Source organism: Rhincodon typus, chromosome 30 (assembly GCF_021869965.1).
Source record: "Rhincodon typus isolate 14 chromosome 30, sRhiTyp1.1, whole genome shotgun sequence".
NCBI lineage: Eukaryota > Metazoa > Chordata > Chondrichthyes > Orectolobiformes > Rhincodontidae > Rhincodon > Rhincodon typus.
This window is the reverse complement of record NC_063361.1, coordinates 1,765,674-1,786,046: the sequence shown is the minus strand read 5'-3', so window position 1 is coordinate 1,786,046 and position 20,373 is coordinate 1,765,674. Positions and strand designations below refer to the sequence as shown.

Sequence of the window (20,373 nt, the reverse complement as noted above, 5' to 3'; positions counted from 1 at the left end):
CCAAGGACATCCATCAACAACCTGGCTAATGTCATGTGATCCAGGATTCAAAGGGGTTATGCTGCCAAGCCAAGTTCTGTGGCAGATCATGATTGATTGCCCCATCGATGTGGGATCACAAAATTTGTTCCTTAGAATAAATACAGAACTCTGGCAAAACAGATGCGGCTGAAACCTCCCTTGCTTTGCTTTATAAGCACCGAGTGAATTCCCTCCCCATGTTCTCTGGAAGTAATATGTAGTACTTTTAGATTATCCATTAGGTTGAAAGTGTCTGTCTTAAAGAGTTGTTTAACTTCAGTGGTTCAGAGCTCAATGCTAATGTAAAAAATCTGATCTCATGCTGCATTAATTCCTCCTTTTCTTGAAAAAAAAACTCTCCCTTGCATGTATCCTTGTTGTATTTGTCTTCTGTTGCAAGTTTGTTGTCTATCTCCTTACCTTGTCCCAAGCCTGTAACCAATACAGTGACACAGCGGCAAAATATGACTCGATCAGCTTTGTGAACTGGCCATTGAATATTCATCAGGAGCAATGATGGAAGGTTTTGGGTTAATATATAGGCTTGAACCTCAATCATTCATGTCATGCCTTCCTTCTCCTGGCAAGATAATCCTGTTAAACAGAGTAAACTTGATCATTGTGATACATAAAACAGAACTTCAAAACTGATAAACAACTAAGTAAGATTTATCCATTCAAAACACTAGGCTTTGACAAGCGAAAATTACGTTAACAGAAGGAAAACCCAGACTAGTTTTCAATGTGCTGTAATGAAGTTGTTTGCTGCCCAGTTCTGAGAAAGCACTCACTATACTTATGGCCAACTTCCAGCTTCCTTTTAGAGGCATTGCTTATTCTATGACAGTATGTTATAGAGCTAGTTCTGAAGAGTTTTGTATAAACCATGTTTTCAAAAAGAATTACTTCCTTAAATCGAAAGCATGTGCAAAACAGTGGCTGCACAGTGCCAGATGTTACATGTTGCAGTTTGAAAGGCTATTGTCCTCTGGGAAAAAGACATAGGGTGGGTGGAAGTGACCCTGGCTGTCATTTTGGAGGGGTTTGATTAGTAGGTGTGAGTTATCTTTTGGAACTTTGTAATAAAATGACAATAGTGTCAGCATCAAACTAAACAAAGAGGTTAAAATGGAATTTTCTCCTTTACTTGAATGACACTTTTTAAAAGTTTGTTCATGGGCTGTGGGCATTGTTAGCTCAACCAGCATTTATTGCCCATTCCTAATTGCCCAGAGGCCAGTGAAGAGTCAACCACATTGCTCTCTGGGTCTGGAGTCACAAGCAGGCCAGACCAGGTAAGGTCAGCAGTTTCCTTTTCCGAAGGACATTAGTGAACCTGATGGGTTTTTGTGATTATTGATAATAAAGATGTATCGGTGTAGATAAGGGAGAACAATGGATGTGGTGTGTTTGGATTTTCAGAAGGCTTCTGATAAGGTCCTTCATAAGAGGTTAATGGGCAAAGTTAAAGCATGTGGGATAGGGGCAATGTATTGTCATGGATTGAAAATTGGTTGTCAGATGGGAAACAGAGTGGAAATGAATGGGTTTTTTTTTCATATAGGAGGCAGTGAATAATGGGGTACTGCAAGATTCAGTGCTTGTGCCCCACCTTTTTATAAAAAATGACCTTGGATGAGGGAACTAAGTGCAACATTTGCAAGTTTGCTGAGGATATGAAACTGAATAGGATTGAGAGTTGTGAGGGAAGGAGGCTTCGAGGTGATTTGGACAAGTTGAATGAGTGGGCAAACACATGGCAGTTGCAACACAATGTAAATAAACATGAAGTTATACACCAGCGTGAAAAGAGTATAATTGAAACAGTGATATATTGAGAGTGTCATTGTACAAAGGGATCTGGGTGTCCTTGTACGCCATTCAATGAAAATAGACACGTGCAGCTAGCAATTTGGAAGGCAAGTGGTATGTTGGCCTTTATTGCAAGAACATTTGAGTTCAGAAGTAGGGTATTTTTAATTGCACTTATACAGGGCCTTGGTGAGATGACACTATTGCTTGCTGTTTTATTCTCCAAACCTAAGAAAGGATATGCCTGCCATAGAAGGAGTGTAGTAGAGGTTTACTAGCTGATACTGGGGATGACAGCATAGTCCATGGAGAGAGATTGGTTCAAGTAGGCCTGTATTCACTGGGGTTTAGAAGGCTAAGAGAGGATCTGATTAAAATGTATAAAATTTGAATGGAGCTGACAGATGAGATGCAGTGCAGATGTTTTCCTTGGTTGGTGAGTCTAGATCTGTGTTCAGAGTCTCAAGAAATGAGATAGACAATTTACAACTGACATGAGAAAATATTTCTTCACTCAAGGGGTGGTGAACCTGTGGAATTCTCTGCCACCAAAGGCTGTGTGGAAGCCAAGTCACTGACTTTTTTTCAAGAAAGAGAGCAATCCATTTCTAGGTTTTAAAGGCATCAATGAGTGAGCAGAAATACGGCATTGACATAGAGGATTGGCCATGATCAAATTGAATGGTAGAGCAGGCTTAGAGGGCCAATAGGCCTGCTCCTGCTTGTAGTCTGTTACATGAACACCATTCAGTCAGTTCGCTGTACAGATTTTTAGTGAATGTAAATTTCATCGCCTGCCAGGGTAGAATTTGGATGGATGCCCTCAGAACTTTTTCCAAGGGTTCTGGATTATGTGACATAACCACTGCCCCACCAAACTGGAATGTAAAGAAGAGAAAATTATGCTCCAGTTATTTAGAGCCCTATCCAGACAAAGTTGTGACACTGCATTCAGCCATGGGATGATCAATTGGCCTTGGTGGGGGATATAGTACAGAATCATGTAGGAATTCTGGTTTGTGATCAGTAATTTGCTGATTTTTAGGTGGTTCGAATCACCCCCAAATCCCTGGTTCTGACACTGGACTTAATTGAGGGAATGTGAAATGAAGAAGGCAGTAAACAAGTGTTTCAGGGGCAAAAGAATCTCTGTGTTTATTAAACACAAAAAGTAAGTATATTACAAGAAATACAGGCAAATACCAAACAGTGAAATTGACACTTTCAATGATACAGAGGACAGTACTTAAATTCACTATTAAATTAAACGCAGGTTAAACACTGTTAGAAGCTAAACAGTAGTCTTAATCACAGAAACTATAAGTCAGTCCTCCCATGCTTGGGGTGTCTGTAGCCACCCACCTTCCCCTTCCGGCTAGCTAGGTTGGATACTTTGGGGTCTCGAGAATATAAGCTCACCACTGGAGATAAAACAAGATTTTGAAATAAAGGTGGCCATTCCCACTTGCCGTAGCCAGTGTTTCGATGAAGACTTTGGACGGTGTAGGCCTTCTGTCTGGGTTGAATCCGCTGATGCGATAGGATGCATAGTGGATTTATCGGGTGAGTGCTCGGTTTTCCTTATTTTGCGGCGGTTTTTGTAAGTCGGTTTTCACTCAGGAAGTGTCTGAGGCCTTGTGGTGTCGGTGGTTTTTGGAGATTGTCAGGTCTGCAGGTCGTGGTCGGTTGCTGTTGGTTCCCCTGGTACGGAACAGGCCTGTGTTGGTAGGTTTTGGGATTTCCGTTGGGATCCCTCTGTGCAAATAGCTGTTTGGGGGATTGCTGTCGGGGCGATAGTGCTTTTGGATCCTTCTCCTGGGGGTAGCTGCAGGAATAGCTCCCGGGGTGAATCACTCTCTCGGATGTCTCTCCTGGGAGTAGCTGCGGGAATAGGTCTCTTAAGTGAGGTCGAGGCCTGCAATCGTACTAATTATGGGTCTGTTATCTTTGCACCACATCTGCGCTTGCCATTGTGTTCCTGCTGTGCCCTTTTTGAGGCAATTGGCTTCCTAATAGTTTAAGAGTAGGTGAAAATGTATTTTGGTTAAATGGAATATCCGGTAGCTCTGTGCACGAATATTGATCGAAGTTGAATGTTTGGTATCTGCAGAGGCCCCATTCCGTCTGGATTGGGTGGGGTTTAGGCCTGGTTGATTGTTCTTTTAGAGTGAATGTGTGAATTGGACTTTCGGGCTGAATATTGGTTCCAAGCAGCAATCTCTGTGCCTGTGTAATTTTTGCAGAGCGTAGCCCAGCTGCTTTTTAAAAAAAAAATTTTAAAAGCCATTTGAAAAATCCAGGATTTTGGTCCAGTATTTCAGAATATGCGGATTTTTGCTCAATCCTACAATCACCAGAATGATAACTCAACTTTGAGAGTTAAATTATGAGGACAGGTTGAAGAAACCTGCTTTGCACTCCCTCAACTTCAGAATATTGAAGCTGATCTCATTAGGGGCTTAAAAATGGAAGAAAAGGATTCAATGGAGTACGTGCTGAGAAAACCCTTTTTGACTCTGGTGGGGCATTCAAGTTCAAAGAGGCATTTTGTTAAAATTAGAGACTATTTGGATAAAATTAGACATTTCTCATAAAAGGTGAGAGCTGCAGTGTGACTGCATCAGACTAGGATCGATATGTTTCTTTTGGATACAATTATTGAAAACTATGACCAGAAATGGTGTGGATTGAAGATGATTGTATCTATTGACAGATAATATTGAAGCATCTACCTTTTTTACAAGTTTGGTCACCTGATCTGTGATGTATAGCACAGAGGTATCATTTGGCCCAATGTGTCAGTGCAGGTTTTTAAAATTAATTTCATAAAGATGGGTGTCACTGACACAGCCAACATTTATTACCCATTCTTTAATTTCCCTGGAGAAGGTGGTGGTGAGCTGCTGTATGGAACTGCTTCAGCTTTTGGGATATAACAGTTCATCACAATACCATTAGGGATGGAATCTCAGGACTTGACCCAGCCACCCAGAAGGAACGGCGATCTATTTCCAAGTCAGGGTGGTGAATGGCTTGGAGGGGAACTTCCAGCTGATTGTATGTATTCCCATGGGTCTATTGATTTGTTCTCCTTTCAGCAGTGAGTCTTTCTTTGCACATTTTTGCCATTGTTTTACCTTACAGTTGAGTTTCCAGTTTTAAATACTCACCCAAATTTTCTTCGTTGAATTCTTCATAGAATCCCTACAGTGTGGGAACAGGCCCTTCAGCCCAACAAGTCCACACCAACCCTTAGACCATCCCACCCAGGCCCATTCCCCTATAACCCACCTAATTTACACATTCCTGATACACTATGGGCAAGCTAGCGTGGCCAATCCACCTAGCCTGCACATTTTTTGGAGTGTAGGAGGAAACCGGAGCACCCGAAGGGAACCTACGCAAACACAGGGAGAATGTGCAAACTCCACACAGACAGTCGCTCGAGGGTGGATTTATACTTGATTTTGATATGCGAATTACAGGGAAACAAATTGTTAATCCATTCAAAAGCTTGTTCTGCTTAACAGGGTTAGCTTATTTATATCATAACTTATAGAAAATGATTATAAATTCAATAGATTTGATAAAGATCATAATGTTTTTATAAAATGCAACAGCAGTGCTTCATTCCTTTACTCCCAGAACATAATCTATACCTACCACTAAAATGCTCAACTATGTCACCATTTAGTCGCACAATCCTCTGCAGTGATCTGTTCTGGCTGACTGCAGACTCTACTTCCTGATTCTAGGGTGGGCTGCTGCTTCTATCTATTATAACTTTTTTTTTGCACCTGCAGCAGAGATCCTGAGACTGTTATATGCCTGTTCAGGGTTTGAGGCTGGGTCGCTGAGTTTTTAGGCTATCATATCCTGTGAAGCTTCTCTTAAAAGCATAATTCTCAATGAGATGCCTCCCACCTCCTCACCCAGAAAGATGCCCAGCTCTCCTTTCCTTGCTCCAGTACTTTTCCACTATGTAAAACCCCTTGCAGTCAACTCAGTCCTCCAGTAAGTTGTACTGTCTTTCCAAGGGCAATCTACATGAATTCACTTGCCCACACTATCCCTGGGAGATAGCCGGAACTGCAGATGCTAGAGTCAGAGACAACACAGCGTGGAGCTAGAGGAACCCAGCAGGTCAGGCAGCATCAGAGGAGCAGGAAAGTTGATGTGTCGGGTCGCAACCCTTCAACTGTCTCTCTTGATATCATTTGCTTTAGTCTCCGATCTCAGCAAGTTCAACAGATTTATAGTAGAAAGATTTTGTTTTTAGTTCTGATCAGGTAATTTAAGGCAGGACGAGGGATATGACCCTTTTTTATTTGCTATTCATTTTAGAAATTTTTTTTTCCATACATCCTGGCCTAAAGTGTCCACTGTGAGGTGATTTCTGTTTCTGTTTGACTTTTCCCAATTCAATGCTACTCTCTTTCGACTATACAAATGTTTAACGTAGATTGGTTCATGACCCTTTGGGCTCTTCTAAGTATTCTAGAATTCCAGATGGAATATTATTCCAAAATATAATAATGTTTCAGAAACATTTCTGAACTAAGCATTTGTCCTAATAAACAGCTCATAGTTATACTTGACTTCTCATAATTGGCCCTTACTAAGCTAGCTATTGTTAACAGGCCTATAGATTGATACTCATCACCCGTAAATCGGTTTGTTCTTGTAGCAGGAATTCTACAAACATTTTATTATATATTATTTATATTAATATTAAATATTGTATTGATTTATTCACGGGATTTGGCATTACCGGCTAGGCCAGCGTTTACTGCCTATCCCTAAATGCCCAGAGGCAAGGCACGAATCACTTGTAGACCAGACCAGGTAAGGACAACAGGTTTCCTTCCCTGAAAGATATTGATTATCCAGATGTAGTTCTCCCTGATGATCAGAATTATGTTCTAAGAGTTGCCCAGACTAGCTTCATTTTTAAAAAAAAAAAATCTGAATTCAGATTTCACCACCGCTGTGATATATGATTTGAACCCATGTGCCCAGAAAATTAACCAGGGTCTTTAGATTATTAGTTAGTGACATTACCACTACACCACTGCCTGCCTATTTCCCCGGTCTAAGTTATTAACAGCAAGGAGCATATAAGGAGCAGACAATAGATTATCATAACAAACAAAAAAATTGGAATACATAGTGTAGAAAGCTATAGTTTTCCATATCCTCAGTAAATCTTGAACTTCTTGAATTACAGAGCAAATGTTGAAGACAATTTTGAATTATTTTCTACTTCTTCCTTTATCCTTAAGCATCTTTTTAAATTAATTTTTACATTTCCAGAGATCTGATTTATCTTGCTTTTAATATTAATTTTACCCTTTCTGACCATTATCTGGATATTTAATTCTGTCCTGATGGACCATAGTCAGTTTTTCTATGGAGTAAAAGTCAGTGCTTCAATGATTTCAAATGTTCCCTCGCTCTATTGGTAACATTGATCATTTTGTGTTCTTCTGTAGTTAAGTAACTAAGCATATGGATTCTTGAGTTCAAGTTCATCTATTTTCCAATTTTAGTTGCGTCTTCACATGTAACAAGTCACATCTTCATGGTCATGCTGTTATTCCAGTATCATGCTACATGTTCCATTCAGTGGAATCCCTTTTATCTTAGTCATTAATGGGACATCGGTGTCGCTGACTAGTAGACATTCATTTTCCATCCCATATTAGCCTCAAAGGGCATGGGGAGCTGCCTTCTTGCCATTCTTCAAATTTCAAGGATACCAAGGAGAGTTGTGGCATTTACCTGAAGACCTGTGCTAATCTCTTCTTGCATGGTTCCAATTCCTCAGGTCATGGCCATACTATCAAATGCAGTTCTTATGAACAACAAGTTTACAGTTATCTCTGACAGGGTTGAAAGCAGATAAATATTTAGGGGTGGATGAAATGTGTCTAAGGTTTTTGAGTGATGGAAAGGAGGAAATTGCAGAGGCATTTACAAAAATTTTCAATTCCTCTCTGGTCTCAAAACAGATGCAGTCTACTTGGGCTTCAGCAAGGCTTTTGATATGGACCTGCATGGGAGGCTGCTAGCAAAGGCAAGAGTCCATGGAAGCCAAAGAATTTTGGCAAGTTGAATCCCCAGTTAGTTGAGTAGGATGAGGCAGAGGGTGGGGGTTGAGAGATGTTTTTCCACCTGGAGTTCTGTGTCAAATGGGGTTCCACAGGAATCAGTAGTTTGCACATTCACCAAAAATTGGTGAGATGGCGCATAGAGAGGAAGGTTGCCTTTGATTACAGGAGAATATAGAAGGACTGGTGAGATGGGCTGATCAATGGCAAATGGAATTCATTCCAGATAAATGTGAGGTGATGCAGTTGGGGAGGATAAACAAGCCAAGGGAATACATGATGAATGTTAGGACCCTAGAAAGCACAGGACCGGGGGGCCTTGGTGTGCATGTACACAAGTCCCTTAAGGTACCACAACCAAAGCAGAAGTTGCTGGAAAAGCTCAGCTGGTCTGGCAGCATCTGTGAAGAGAAATCAGAGTTCATGTTTCAGGTCCAGTGACCCTTCCCCAGAAGGTACCAGGATAGGTTGATAAAGTGGTTAGGCAGGCACAAGGGATTGTTGTCATTATTAGCCAAGACATAGAGTTTAAGAGCATGGGGGTTATGCCGGAACTGTATAAAATGTTTGTTAGGCTACAGCAAGAGACTGTGTGGGGTTCTGGAATCCACATTATAGGAAGACAGTGCAGAGGAGATTTACCAGGAAGTTGCCTGGGCTGGAGAGTTTCAATTATAAAGGGCGATTGGACAGACTGGGGTTGTTTTCCTTGGAGTGGAGTAGACTGAGATAGGACATGATTAAGATGTATAAAATAATGAGGGGCATCGATAAGGGTAGACAAAATAAACTTTTCCTCTTGATGGAAGGATCAGTGACCACGAGGCATAGATTTAAGGTAAGGTAAGGGGCAGAAGGTTTAGAGGCAATGTGAGGAAAATCTTTTTCACCCAGAGGGTGGTGGGAATCTAGAATTCACTGCCTGTAAGGATGGTAAATGCAGAAACTGTTATGACATTTAAGAAGTATCTAGATGTGCATTTGTGATGCCAACGCATAAAAGGCTGTGGACCAATTGCTGGAAAATGGGATTAGAATAGTTAGATGGTTGTTTTTGACCTGCATGACCGGATGGGCTGAATGGCTTTTTTCTGTGCTGTAGATCTCTATCACAATGGCTTAGAGAAAGCTATCCACTTACAGCCCTCATCTAAAATGCTCCTGTGGTGCAATGATAGTGTCCCCACCTCTAAGCTGGGAGGTTCAAGTCACACCTACTCTGGAGGTGTGTCATAAGATATCTAAACTGTTCGATTTAATAATATCGACAAGCCTTGTCTGCACGTTCCTGAGTTTCACTGGATTATTCTGATTAGAAATTCTGCACTATATTATAATTTGATTTCTAATCTTGCTAGTATTGTGCTGCTTTCCCAAATTCCTTTATTAACAATCACGTTAGCCAGATTTAAAATGACAGGAAATACTTAAAGTTTTAGCAAAGATTTGTAAGTCACGTTGTGGGCGAGGTTGTTGACTTGCTCGCTGAGCTGGCTTGTTTTTGTTCAGACGTTTTGTCACCATGCTAGGTAATATCCCCAGTGAGGCCTCCAATGAAGCGATGTTATTCTACTCCACTTGAATTTATACTGTCCGGTCTGCTTAGGTGAGTAGTGTCATTTCTGGTTTTGTTCTGTATGGGTTTGTATATGGGGTCCAATTCTTTCTGTTTGTTGATTGCATTACAGGTTGAGAACCACGCCTCTAGGAATTTCCAGTTCAATGAACATCAGCTAGCAGCAAAACAACACGACGAACTCTCCTTAATATCAATATACTTGGACAATGAAAGCCATCAGTTTAACTGGGACAATGTAACCACAGTAGCCCAAGCCAAACATAGACACGCACAGGAATTTCTAGAGGCGTGGTTCTCAACCCATGATGCAATCAACAATGAAATGCAATCTGAACGAAAACAAGCCAGCTCAGCAAGCAAGTCAACAACCTGACCGGAAGTATGTTGCGATGCATATCAGAAGACAATATCGTTCCAATTGAAACCATCATGAATCAATTTAACTTCCCATGGTTGGTAAACTGTGTATACCATAGGGTTGATTTTACCCACAGATCAATGTAATTCCTTGTCCAGGCTCTCAAATGCGCACGCCCTGACATACTTTTGTACCTGACACCCCACCTGCCATCTCTGGCTTATCGGGACAACTCCTGCTTGGATCCAGATTGTTTCTCTGATTCCTGTTTATTGGTGTGATTTTCCTGTCTCTACCTTCTATCTTAAGTGAACCTTCCATAATTAACTGTCTATCTCCTGCACAGCCCTGGAAGAAATTTACCATCGAATAATGTATTCTCATAAACCCCTTGCAGCAAGACTCGGGCATTCCCAATAGGCCCCAGTAATTAATACATTCGAAAAGATGACACGTCAAAGGAATATATTGTGGGAAATAAAAGCTCATGGAATAGCGGGTAGCCATAGAAATGGATCAAAAATGTCTCTGCTTCCTGTTAGCCAACCAGTAGGAACAAATGAGTCTATTTTAGGTTGGCCAGATGTCACAAGTGGTCTGTCACAGAGGTCAGTGCTGGGGCTTCAACTCTTTACAATTTATATAAATGATGGATGAAGGGACTGAAGGTATGGTATGATGATACAAAGTTGTTATGAAATTTATGAATCGGACATTAGGAGGTGCAAAGGGATATTGGTAGGTTACGTGAATGGACCAAGAACCAGCAAGTGGAGTATAATGTGGAAAAATGTGAAATTGTCCATTTTTCAGAAAGAATTAAAAAAAAAAAAGCATATAATCTAAATGATGAAAGTTGCAGAGCTGAGATGCAGTGAGACCTGGGTGGCCTAGTTCAGGAATTGCAGAGAGTTAGTATGTAGGAACGGCAAGTATTGGAAAAGCTGATAGAATGTTATGGTTTATTGCAAGGGAAATTGAATGCAAGAATAAGGAGGTTATACTTTACTATGCAGGTCATGGGTAAGGCTGCATCTGGAGGATGGTATATAATAATAATAGTACTTATAGAAGGACGTTAATGCGTTGAGAACAATTCAGAGAAGGCTTATTGAACTAATACCTCAAATGAGTGGATTGCCTCATTAGAAAAAGGCTTAGACAGGCTAGGCCTGCATCCTCTGAAGTTTAGAAGAATCAAAGGTGAATGAATTGAAACGTAGAAGACAGGGTGGGTGTTGAAAGGATGTTTCCTGTTATGGGATAATCTAGAGCTGGGGTCATATTTAAAAATAAGAGAGAACCCATTTCAAACAAAGAGGAGGATATGAGCCTTTGGAATTCCCCTCCTCAAAAGATTATCGAGGATGTGCAAAAATATAGATTTGAAGTTAAAAGCAGATCAGCCATGATCTTATTGAATAATGGAGCAGGCTCAATGGGCTGTTTAGTCTATTCTTATTCCTAACTCGTATGACATTTTCATTTTAATTGGTTACTTAATTCCTCAAATTTAATCTATTAAGTGTACTATTTTTCTTTAATTTTGAAATTTCTGGTTAAATGTGGGACAGTGTGGTTGGGCTGATGAGTTTTGTAACTTTTTTACATGAGTGTGAGTCTGTTCATCATTTTAAAGATTTATATTAAGGTCATCCTTGTTTGATTTTCCTTTTTGCCTCAGTCCCTGTAAATCTTCATTATTTTGTAAAAGGAGACCAGAAATGTGCATTGTTCTTTGGTGTGGCCTAATCAAGGTTTGATACATGATTAATATAACCTTTTTCAATAATGTAATTTATACGTCTTGAAATGCTTTATTTATATTTTCTTTAGGCTTAATCTATGTTTGTGCTTTTAAAGATTTGTGGATGTGATTTGTTTGTACCTCTTTCATTTTATACCGTCTTAGTATGCAAGTTGTCATAGCCTTTCAATGCACCACCTCACACTTTACTGGTGCTGGAATTCAATTACTGATTGTATGCCAAGGTTGCAAGTTTGTTAATATCGTCTTGTATCTTGTCAAAATCTTGCTCAATGTTATACCCCCATGTGGTGCAATGAAAGTTATAGGTTTGTAGAAATGGAGATGATGCCAGTATGCATTGTAATGTGCACTCCACACCAGCTTTGTATATATGCCAACAATTCTGTTGACGGCATGAAGAAGACAGTGGAGTCCTACTGCAATTATATCAGTGCCATCTGTCTCTCGAGAGGTTCATGATCATGGCACACAACAAATCATACAAACATATTAATACAGAGCCATTCATGGAAACTGAGTTCATTGTTCAGGCAACAGATGTTGGCAATGCAACCTTTATTTCCATTCTTTACATGATTTGCTGCAAAAAACAGGAAGTACCACAATTGACTGTGTAATTTAAAAGCAATTGCAGCAAATGCTTTTTCCCTTTGTCTTTTGCTTGCATTTCTGTAGGAATTTGAGCTGAGTTCTGTGCTGGTGGAGTTGATTATTTTAGAAGGAAATGGCCAGTGGTATTAAGGAGTCCTCAGCACAGCTTGCACCCTACACAAAACACAAAGTGTAATATTTCCTGCCCATGCATGTTTTCAGAGTAACTGTGCCACATAAAACATGTATGAGTTAGGATCAGGAAAAGACCATATGATCATGATCCACATCCCCTCCTTACCCCTAAACAACCTTTCAGACCCTTGCTCAGCAAGAATCTATCTACCTTTGTCCTATATAATAATCAGAATTTGAATGTAAAATATTCAGACTTTGCTTCCACCACTTGGTGAGCAAGATTTCCAGGACTCATCACGTTCTGAGAGAAAAGAATTCTCAGCTGCAATTGGCTTTGTAGACTTAAGGTTTGAAAGAATTTGCAACAACCTCCGGGATTGATATTTTCTGATCAACTTGTTCAGAAATGTTATTGCACAGCTTTGGAGCAGGTGGAACTTGAACCCAGACCTCTTGATTCAGAGGGAAGAATGCTACCACTGTGCCACAAGATTCCTTTTAGCAACCTCAGGATATTCAGTAGCACTTTGCAGCCAATTAAATACTGTGTGGCCACTCATTATTTTAATTGGTGAGAGTGCAGAAACTTCCAAGATGGAATGTCTGCATCCTGATCCTCTGCAAGCATCCAGTGTATAGATGGAAGACATGAGGAGATGAGGCTGTGGATTAATTCTGAGATCTCCTTGCTTAACCCCCTGTAGTTTGGAAACATTGGTACCTGGAAGGTCACAGTGGCATGGAGGTCGCAGGCAGTGATGTGGAGGTTATGTGCAGTGGTCATCATCAATTGATTCTGCTTGGTTCCAAGAGATGACCTAGAGTATTGATTGCCTGTCTCTACCTACTGAAGCTCATTGAAGTCCAAGTAGCTTCATGTCTTCGCAGATGAAAGCCAATGGTCGAGTGATTAAAATTAGGGAGGAGCGTAGAAGTCAGTATTCAAGGGGCACAAACATTTCAGTGTGTTGTGGGACTCATGAATTTGTGGATGAAAGGGGAGGGGGGAATAGTGAAAATTATTAGTAAGGCCGGGAATCAAAATCAACATGTGTTTAACTGTTGCTAAACCATGATGGTCTCCATCTTTCAGTCAGCCCTTGAACTCTTTCTGCTATTATTACACCAGTCAGATTGGAGACTATTTTCTTTCTGCCAAATTTATGCTATTTTTCTATGCATTATACACCAAGCAGGATGTCACTAGAAGATATTAGGTGAAGTAGGAAGGGGATGATAGTATCGTTATAGGATCCTGATTCTGACTAAGGTCCTGAACAGTCTTGACAAGGTGACTGTGGAAAGGAAATTTTCTCATGTAAGATAAGTCCAGAACTAGAGACACCACTAGGGATCATTTTTTAAAGGCAGAGATGAGGAGAAATTTTATTTTTCTGAGAGTTTTGTGGTTTGGAACTCTGCCACAAAAGGTGGCGAAGGCAGAGTCCTTGAATATTTTTAAGGTACAGCAGGATAGATTCTTGTTAGGCAGGGGAACAGATGGTTATCAGGGGAAGTTGAAAATGTGGAATTCCAAAGAAACAGGTCAATAACGATCTTATGAAATGCAGAGCAGGCTCAAGGGATCAAATGGCCAGGGACAGCAATGTAAGAGAGCCACGGAGAAGGGTGTTTTGGGAATTACTGGCTGTGCCTTGGGAGTGCACCCAAAGAATAATTTGTACTATTCTATTCCCAAGTAGATCAGATCTCTTCCCACAAAGTCCATAAATTCTACTGGGATCTGGACTGAAAACAGCCATCTTCAAGAAAATCAGTGTCAGACCAGTGGGAGGCATTCAAGGTAGAGGTAGAGGAAATTCTAATGCTTATGTTCAAGTTTATAACTTAAACAGTAGTTAATAATTTATTATCTGTAACTTTAGAACAGCACAGCTAAACAACAAGGCAATCTAATTAAGGTCTATGTTTCAAACCCACTCTTCTGTGACCAGATACCCCCTCTCTCACTGACTAACAGACAGACAGACAAACAGCTTTAAGGAATAAATTAAAAGAAAAATCAAAGAATTGTAATTTGCCACTTTAGAGGTTTCACAATGGGTACCATGTCCTCAGAAACCCTTGGTAAATGGAGTTGTTCATAGGCAAGTAAACTGTATGTCTTGCTTGAATTCCGAGGTCACTGAATTGTACAAACAGGTCCAGTAACTCTCCAGGATTATTCCGCCACTTCTTACAGAGGGCTGCTTTCTTATCAGAACAATCAAACTGACAACTGCAGTGAAAACCAAAGCAAGAGAGAGCCAAGCACAGGCAGCATTGTCCAGTAGTGTTTTAAAACAGACTCTTGGCTTCAAAACCTCAGTCAGAACTGGTTCACTTTCTTTTCCCCTCTCTATTACTAACCTTCTCTGTGATTAGTCCGTATCGATCTGCCCTTAATTGATCAGTTCAATGTCCAACCAATTGCCAGTCCTGAACCAAGAACATCTCAGTACTAAAATGTCTATAGTGTTCTTAGGACAACAAATAATCTACAATTATCTTTCAATGCTAGGTCACATAAATATCGGTTTGATTGCTGTCTCCTCATTTCCAAAGCTACTGCTCAAATTTGGATTCTGAACTTCAGCTTCAACTAAAAATGAGCAAAATTAAAATAATGAATACCTCAACAGAGGTGATCTTATTGAAACATACAAGATACTAAAGAGACTTTCATTTTACATTGTTTTATACAGGGATTAATATTGATTGTGCTGTGTGTTAGCGGGGTTTCCTTGGTTACTGAAATAGTCCAGATTTCTGGCAAGTCCATGAAGATGCATCTTGTCCTGGATGATTTTTCAGATCTTTGTCCGATGCTAATTTCTTGTCTGTTATTTCAGTCTCGGTGATGGATATCCGGGACATCCAAGAGGGCCATCGCTCCGAAGTGATGAAGAAACATGGAAGCAGCTTCTCGGAGAAACGGTGCTTCACCATCGTGTTCGCAGGCAACCGTACAGACCTGGACCTGGTAGCAGAGTCGGAGGAAGAAGGGAGACGATGGGTTCAAGGCTTTAAAAAGCTAAGAAAGAAAGCAGAAGCCATGAGCCAACGAGAGAAAATTCACCAATATCCTTTCTAAACTGCGTTCTGTGGTCAGGTGAGCAGTGGGTCTTTTAATAAGACCACATTGCTGAAAGACCATGAGCAGTGATCATCTGAATGCCCCCACAACATTGCCGGAAAACTTTGATTCTGTTTTCACAAACGAACGTCCCAGAAATGTCAGGAAATCAAAGGCCTAGTGTGAAGGCAGAATTGAAGGAAATCAATATTAGTGAGACAATAGTGTTGAGGAAATTAACACAGTTTAAAGCTGACAGTTCTCCAAGGCCTGATAATCTACATCCCAGGCTACTAAAGGAAGTGGCCTTGGAATAATGGGTGTATGGTGGTCATCTTCCAGAATTCTATAAAATCTGGAGCAGATCCTACAGCTTGGAGAGTGGCAAATATAACTCCACTTTTTCTTTAAATAAAGAATGAGAGAATGGGGGTGGCACAGTGGTTAGCACTGCTGCCTCACAGCAGTTCGATTCCAGCCTCGGGCAACTGTCTGTGTGGAGTTTGCACATTCTCCCCGTGTATGTGTGGGTTTCCTCCCACAGTCCAAAAGATGTGCAGGCTAGGTGGATTGGCCATGCTAAATTGCCTGTAGTGTTTAGGGAGGTGTAGATTAGGTGAATTATAGGGGGATGGGTCTGGGTGGGATGCTCTGAGGTTTGGTGTGGACTTGTTGGGCCGAAGGGCCTGTTTCCACACTGTAGGGATTCTATGAAAACGGATTACAGACGAGTTATCCTCGCACCATTCGTGGGAAGTTGCTGGAGTCTATTAAAATAGATATGATACATAATATGTAGAAAGCATTAACGGGATTGGATAAAGCCAGCATGCTTTTCTGAAAGGCAAATCTTGCTTAACAAATATGAAGAACACAAGAACTGGGAGCAGAACTAGGCAATTCAGCCCCTTGAATCTGCTCCACCATTTGATATCAACATGGCTGATCTCCAGTTGACCTCAACTCCACTTTCCTGTCCGTTCCTCATAACCCTTAAACCTGTTACTAATTAAAAATCTATCTATGTCCTCCTTAAATTTACTCACCGTCACAGCATCCACTGCGGTCTGGGGTGTGTGTTCCACAGATTCATGACCCCTTGAGGGAAGTAATTTCTCTTCATGTCTGTTTTAAATCTGCCGCCACTTATCCAAAAAACCACGACCTGTCATTCTAGATTGTTTACTCATGGTAGAACATTCTTTCTCTGTCTGCTTTCACACGACACCAGATTATAGTTCTGATTGAAGGAGCAGCGGTCCGAAAGCTTGTGATTTGTGAAAGCTGGTGTTGTGTGACTTTTGACTTTGTCCACCCCAGTCCAACACCGGCATCTCCACATTATGTCTGTTTTATCAATTCACTTTAGTGGCTTGTATACCTGAATAAGATCTCCTCTCATAACAGTCATAGAGTCATGCAGCATGGAAACAGGCCCTTCAGTCCAATTTATCCATGCCTACCAAGTTTCCCAAACTAAACTAGTCCCACTTGCCTGCGTTTGGCCCATGCTCCTCCAAATCTTTCCTATTTTTGTACCTGTCCTAATATCTTTTAAATATTGTCACTGTACCTGCATCTACCACTTACTCTGGCAGTTCATTCCACATACAAACTTGCCCCTCAGGTCCCTTTTTATTTCTTTCTCCTCTAACCTTAAAAATATGCCCCCTAGTTTTGAACACCCCCACCTGAGGGAAAAGACCTATGCTATTCATTATGCCCCTCATGACTTTATAAACTTCTATAAGGTCACCGTCCAACCTCCTATGCTCCAGTGAAAGAAGTCGCAGTTTATCCAGCTTCTCCTTATAACTCAAACCCTCCAGTCCTGGTAACATCCTGGTATAGCTCTATGTCTCTTCATAAGACAAATCCTTCATCTCTGGATTCCATCTAGTGAATCTTCTCTGAACTGCCTCTAATACAAGTAAATCCCTCCTCAAATAAGGGAACCAGAACTGAAAACTCCAGGTGCTGTCCCACTGATGTCTTGTGAAGTTGCAACAACACTTCCCCACTTATATGCTCCGTTTCTTCAGCGATAAATGACAAAATTCCATTAACCATTTGTGATACTCCTGACAAGGTCCATGAGGAATCACTAATTAATCTCCCTGTGGAGCTCTACAAGGATGAGTTCCCTGGGTAACAGGCAACGGCCTGCCCAGAGGCAATTCATCATCTGAGCCCTTTATAAAGCAGACCCCAAAGTGAGGTGATGGCCTAGTAGCATTGTCGTGAGGCTATTAATCCAGTGACCCATATCATCTCTGACTGTCTCTGTCATTCTGTCCCTCTCTCCCTTGCATTTTTGAGTGATCTCCTTTACATGAATCTATCTGGATCCATGAATACCTCCGGAAGGCTGACAAAAACAAGGACAACAAAATGAGCTTCAAAGAGGTTAAAAATCTGCTGAAGATGATCAACATTGAAACTGAAGATGAATATGCTTACCAGCTGTTCAAGGTAGGAAGCTATGTGACTGCATGGAGAGACTGATCGTGGAAGTCATTTCTGTCATATCCGCAAGGTCATGACAACTTGCTTTTCGAAGCTGAATGTTTTCACAGACAGACCTGAGCAAAAGTTAACATGCAGGTGCAGCAAGTGATCAGGAGACAGATGGTTTGCTTGGCCTTTGTTGTGAGCTATATTGAAAGTTTTTCATCTTGCACTCATCAGGACAATTCACAAAAGTACCAAATTAAGGAAAAAAAAAACATTTATACTGTATGAGAAGTGAATGTTGACTGGTTGGCAAGTGAACCTTGCCAGAGGCTTTTCCATGGAGAATGAACTGGTAAGATGACAATTTAAGTTTTAAAACTGGCAAATTGACATTGTTGAATTAAAACAGGCACAGTGCATGTATATTTTATCTGTCTACAAAGAATACAGTAATACAGAATATTAATATATGTAGCTTAAAGTCATTTTGAGACTCAGCTCAGAATACTAAGTTGGTTTTTAGCATAATTCTAATTCAGGTTCTAAAATTATTCTGGAAGAACAACATCTCATCCTCTGCTTGGGAATCTTTGTAGACTTTAGAATTCAGCATCAATTTTGATAACTTTAGGGCATGGATACCTCCTTCCATGTTTTTTACTTGCCTCCCATACCCCAAGTCTTGTCATAACATGGGTTGCTTCTAGCAGAGCTACCCACTGTCAACCACTCAGAATCCCACCCCACCTCTCCCCACACATTGAATGTCCTGTTGGCTTGACAGCAGCATCCTGTTAGTGGTGAACGCCACTCACGTTGCTACAGCATGGTAGCAGTGTTAAACAGTGTTCATCTATTGCTCAAGCCTTTTCTGGACAATTTTCAAGATGAAAAAGTGATGGCCGTATGCATTATATGGCAAGAAACTATTTCATCAATGTTTAAAATTTCCAGTTTTAAAGAGATGAGAGAATATTGAGATGTTGAAATGACTAATGTAAAAAAGGCATGAGTGAGGGTTTCAGCAGCCAATGAGCTGAGATGGGAGATGTCAAGTGATGTTACTAAAGTGGAACAAGCCATCTTAGTGATCATGAGAATGAGGTTGGAATCTTGTCTCGGGAACAAATGTGGTGCCAAGTTTGTTAGCAGACTGACTTCACCTCAGACAGTTGCCAGGTGAAGAGATATACTTGGCAGAAAGGAAAATGGAGCTTGGAAAAAGGACTGAGAATAATGACTTCAGTCTTTGTGAAATTTAATTGGAGATAGTTTGTGCTCATGTAGTACGGATGTCGGATGAGCAACCTGATCATTTAGCAATACGTGAAGGAGTCCAGAGAAGTGGCAGTGAAATAGAGCTGGCTGTCATCAGTGTACATGTGAAAACTATCATTGTGTCTTCAGAAGATGTTACTATAGGGCAGCAAGCCATCAAGCCCACTCTGCCATTGAACATGATCATGGCTTCTGGTGTTGAGAATTCCACAGATTCACCACCCTCTGAACGAAGACATTTTTCTTCATCTCAGCCTGAAATGGTCTGACGCATTTCCTGAGACTGTGACCACTTTCCGTGGACTCTTTCCCACACTCCAGCCCCACCCCCAACCCCACCCCTACTCCTCAGCCAGGAGAAACATCATCATCGCTACATCCAGTCTGTCCAACCCTTTCAGAATATTTTATATAAAGAGATTGAATATAGTTCCTTGAAGGACACCATTGGTAACAAGAGTGGGAAGAGAGGCCATTCCAAGTGACTCTCTGGTTGCAATCAGTGAGAGCAGCCCCATCCCAGCTGGATAACCATGGAGAGGTGCTGGGTGAGGATGATATGGTCAACTGTGTCAAACAGGTCAGGAAGGATGAGGGAGACTTTGTTACACTCATATAGGATACCATTGTGACTTTGAGAACCATTTCTGGCAGAGGCAGAAACCTGATTGGAGTGATTCAAACATGGAGCTCAGGAAAAGATGGGAATCGGGTTGGGAGCTAACAAACCATTTAGGAACTCTGAAAAGGAAAGGAAGCTTAGGGATGGGACAGTAATTTGCAAGGATAGTAAGGCCAAGAGTTTTTTTTTTGAGGGGAAATATGATGACTGCAGGTTTAAAGGATAGATGGACAACGTGTGTAGAGAGAGAACTGTTAACAATATTGGTTAACAGGAGAGCTGAGACAACAAGGTGTAGAGCTGGATGAACACAGCAGGCCAAGCAGCATCAGAGGAGCAGGAAAGCTGACGTTTCGGGTCTAGACCCTTCTTCAGAAATGGGGGAGGGGAATGGGATCCTGAAATAAATAGGGAGAAAGGGGGAGGCGGATAGAAGATGGATAAAGGAGGAGATAGGTGGAGAGGAGACAGACAGGTCAAGGATGCAGGGTTGGAGCCAGTAAAGGTGAGTGTAGGTGGGGAGTTAGGGAGGGGATAGGTCAGTCCATGGAGGACGGACAGGT

At 41.1% G+C, this 20,373-nt stretch overlaps 1 protein-coding gene across 8 annotated transcripts in view; it reads left to right on the top strand.

Moving 5' to 3' along the window:
- The window catches only part of LOC109919639 (1-phosphatidylinositol 4,5-bisphosphate phosphodiesterase delta-3-like), a 142,260-nt gene that overhangs the window by 41,085 nt on the left and 80,802 nt on the right, over positions 1-20,373 (top strand). For 3 of the 8 annotated variants that reach the window (XM_048614543.1, XM_048614542.1, XM_048614544.1), the window contains exons 3-4: positions 15,233-15,461; positions 17,799-17,928. In XM_048614543.1, coding sequence (XP_048470500.1) covers positions 15,233-15,461; positions 17,799-17,928 — 359 coding nt within the window. Of the gene's footprint in view, positions 1-3,212; positions 3,397-3,750; positions 3,770-9,814; positions 9,975-14,080; positions 14,191-15,232; positions 15,462-17,798; positions 17,929-20,373 lie in introns of those variants that run through there. The other 5 variants (XM_048614547.1, XM_048614548.1, XM_048614546.1 and 2 more) reach the window with 5 other exon arrangements.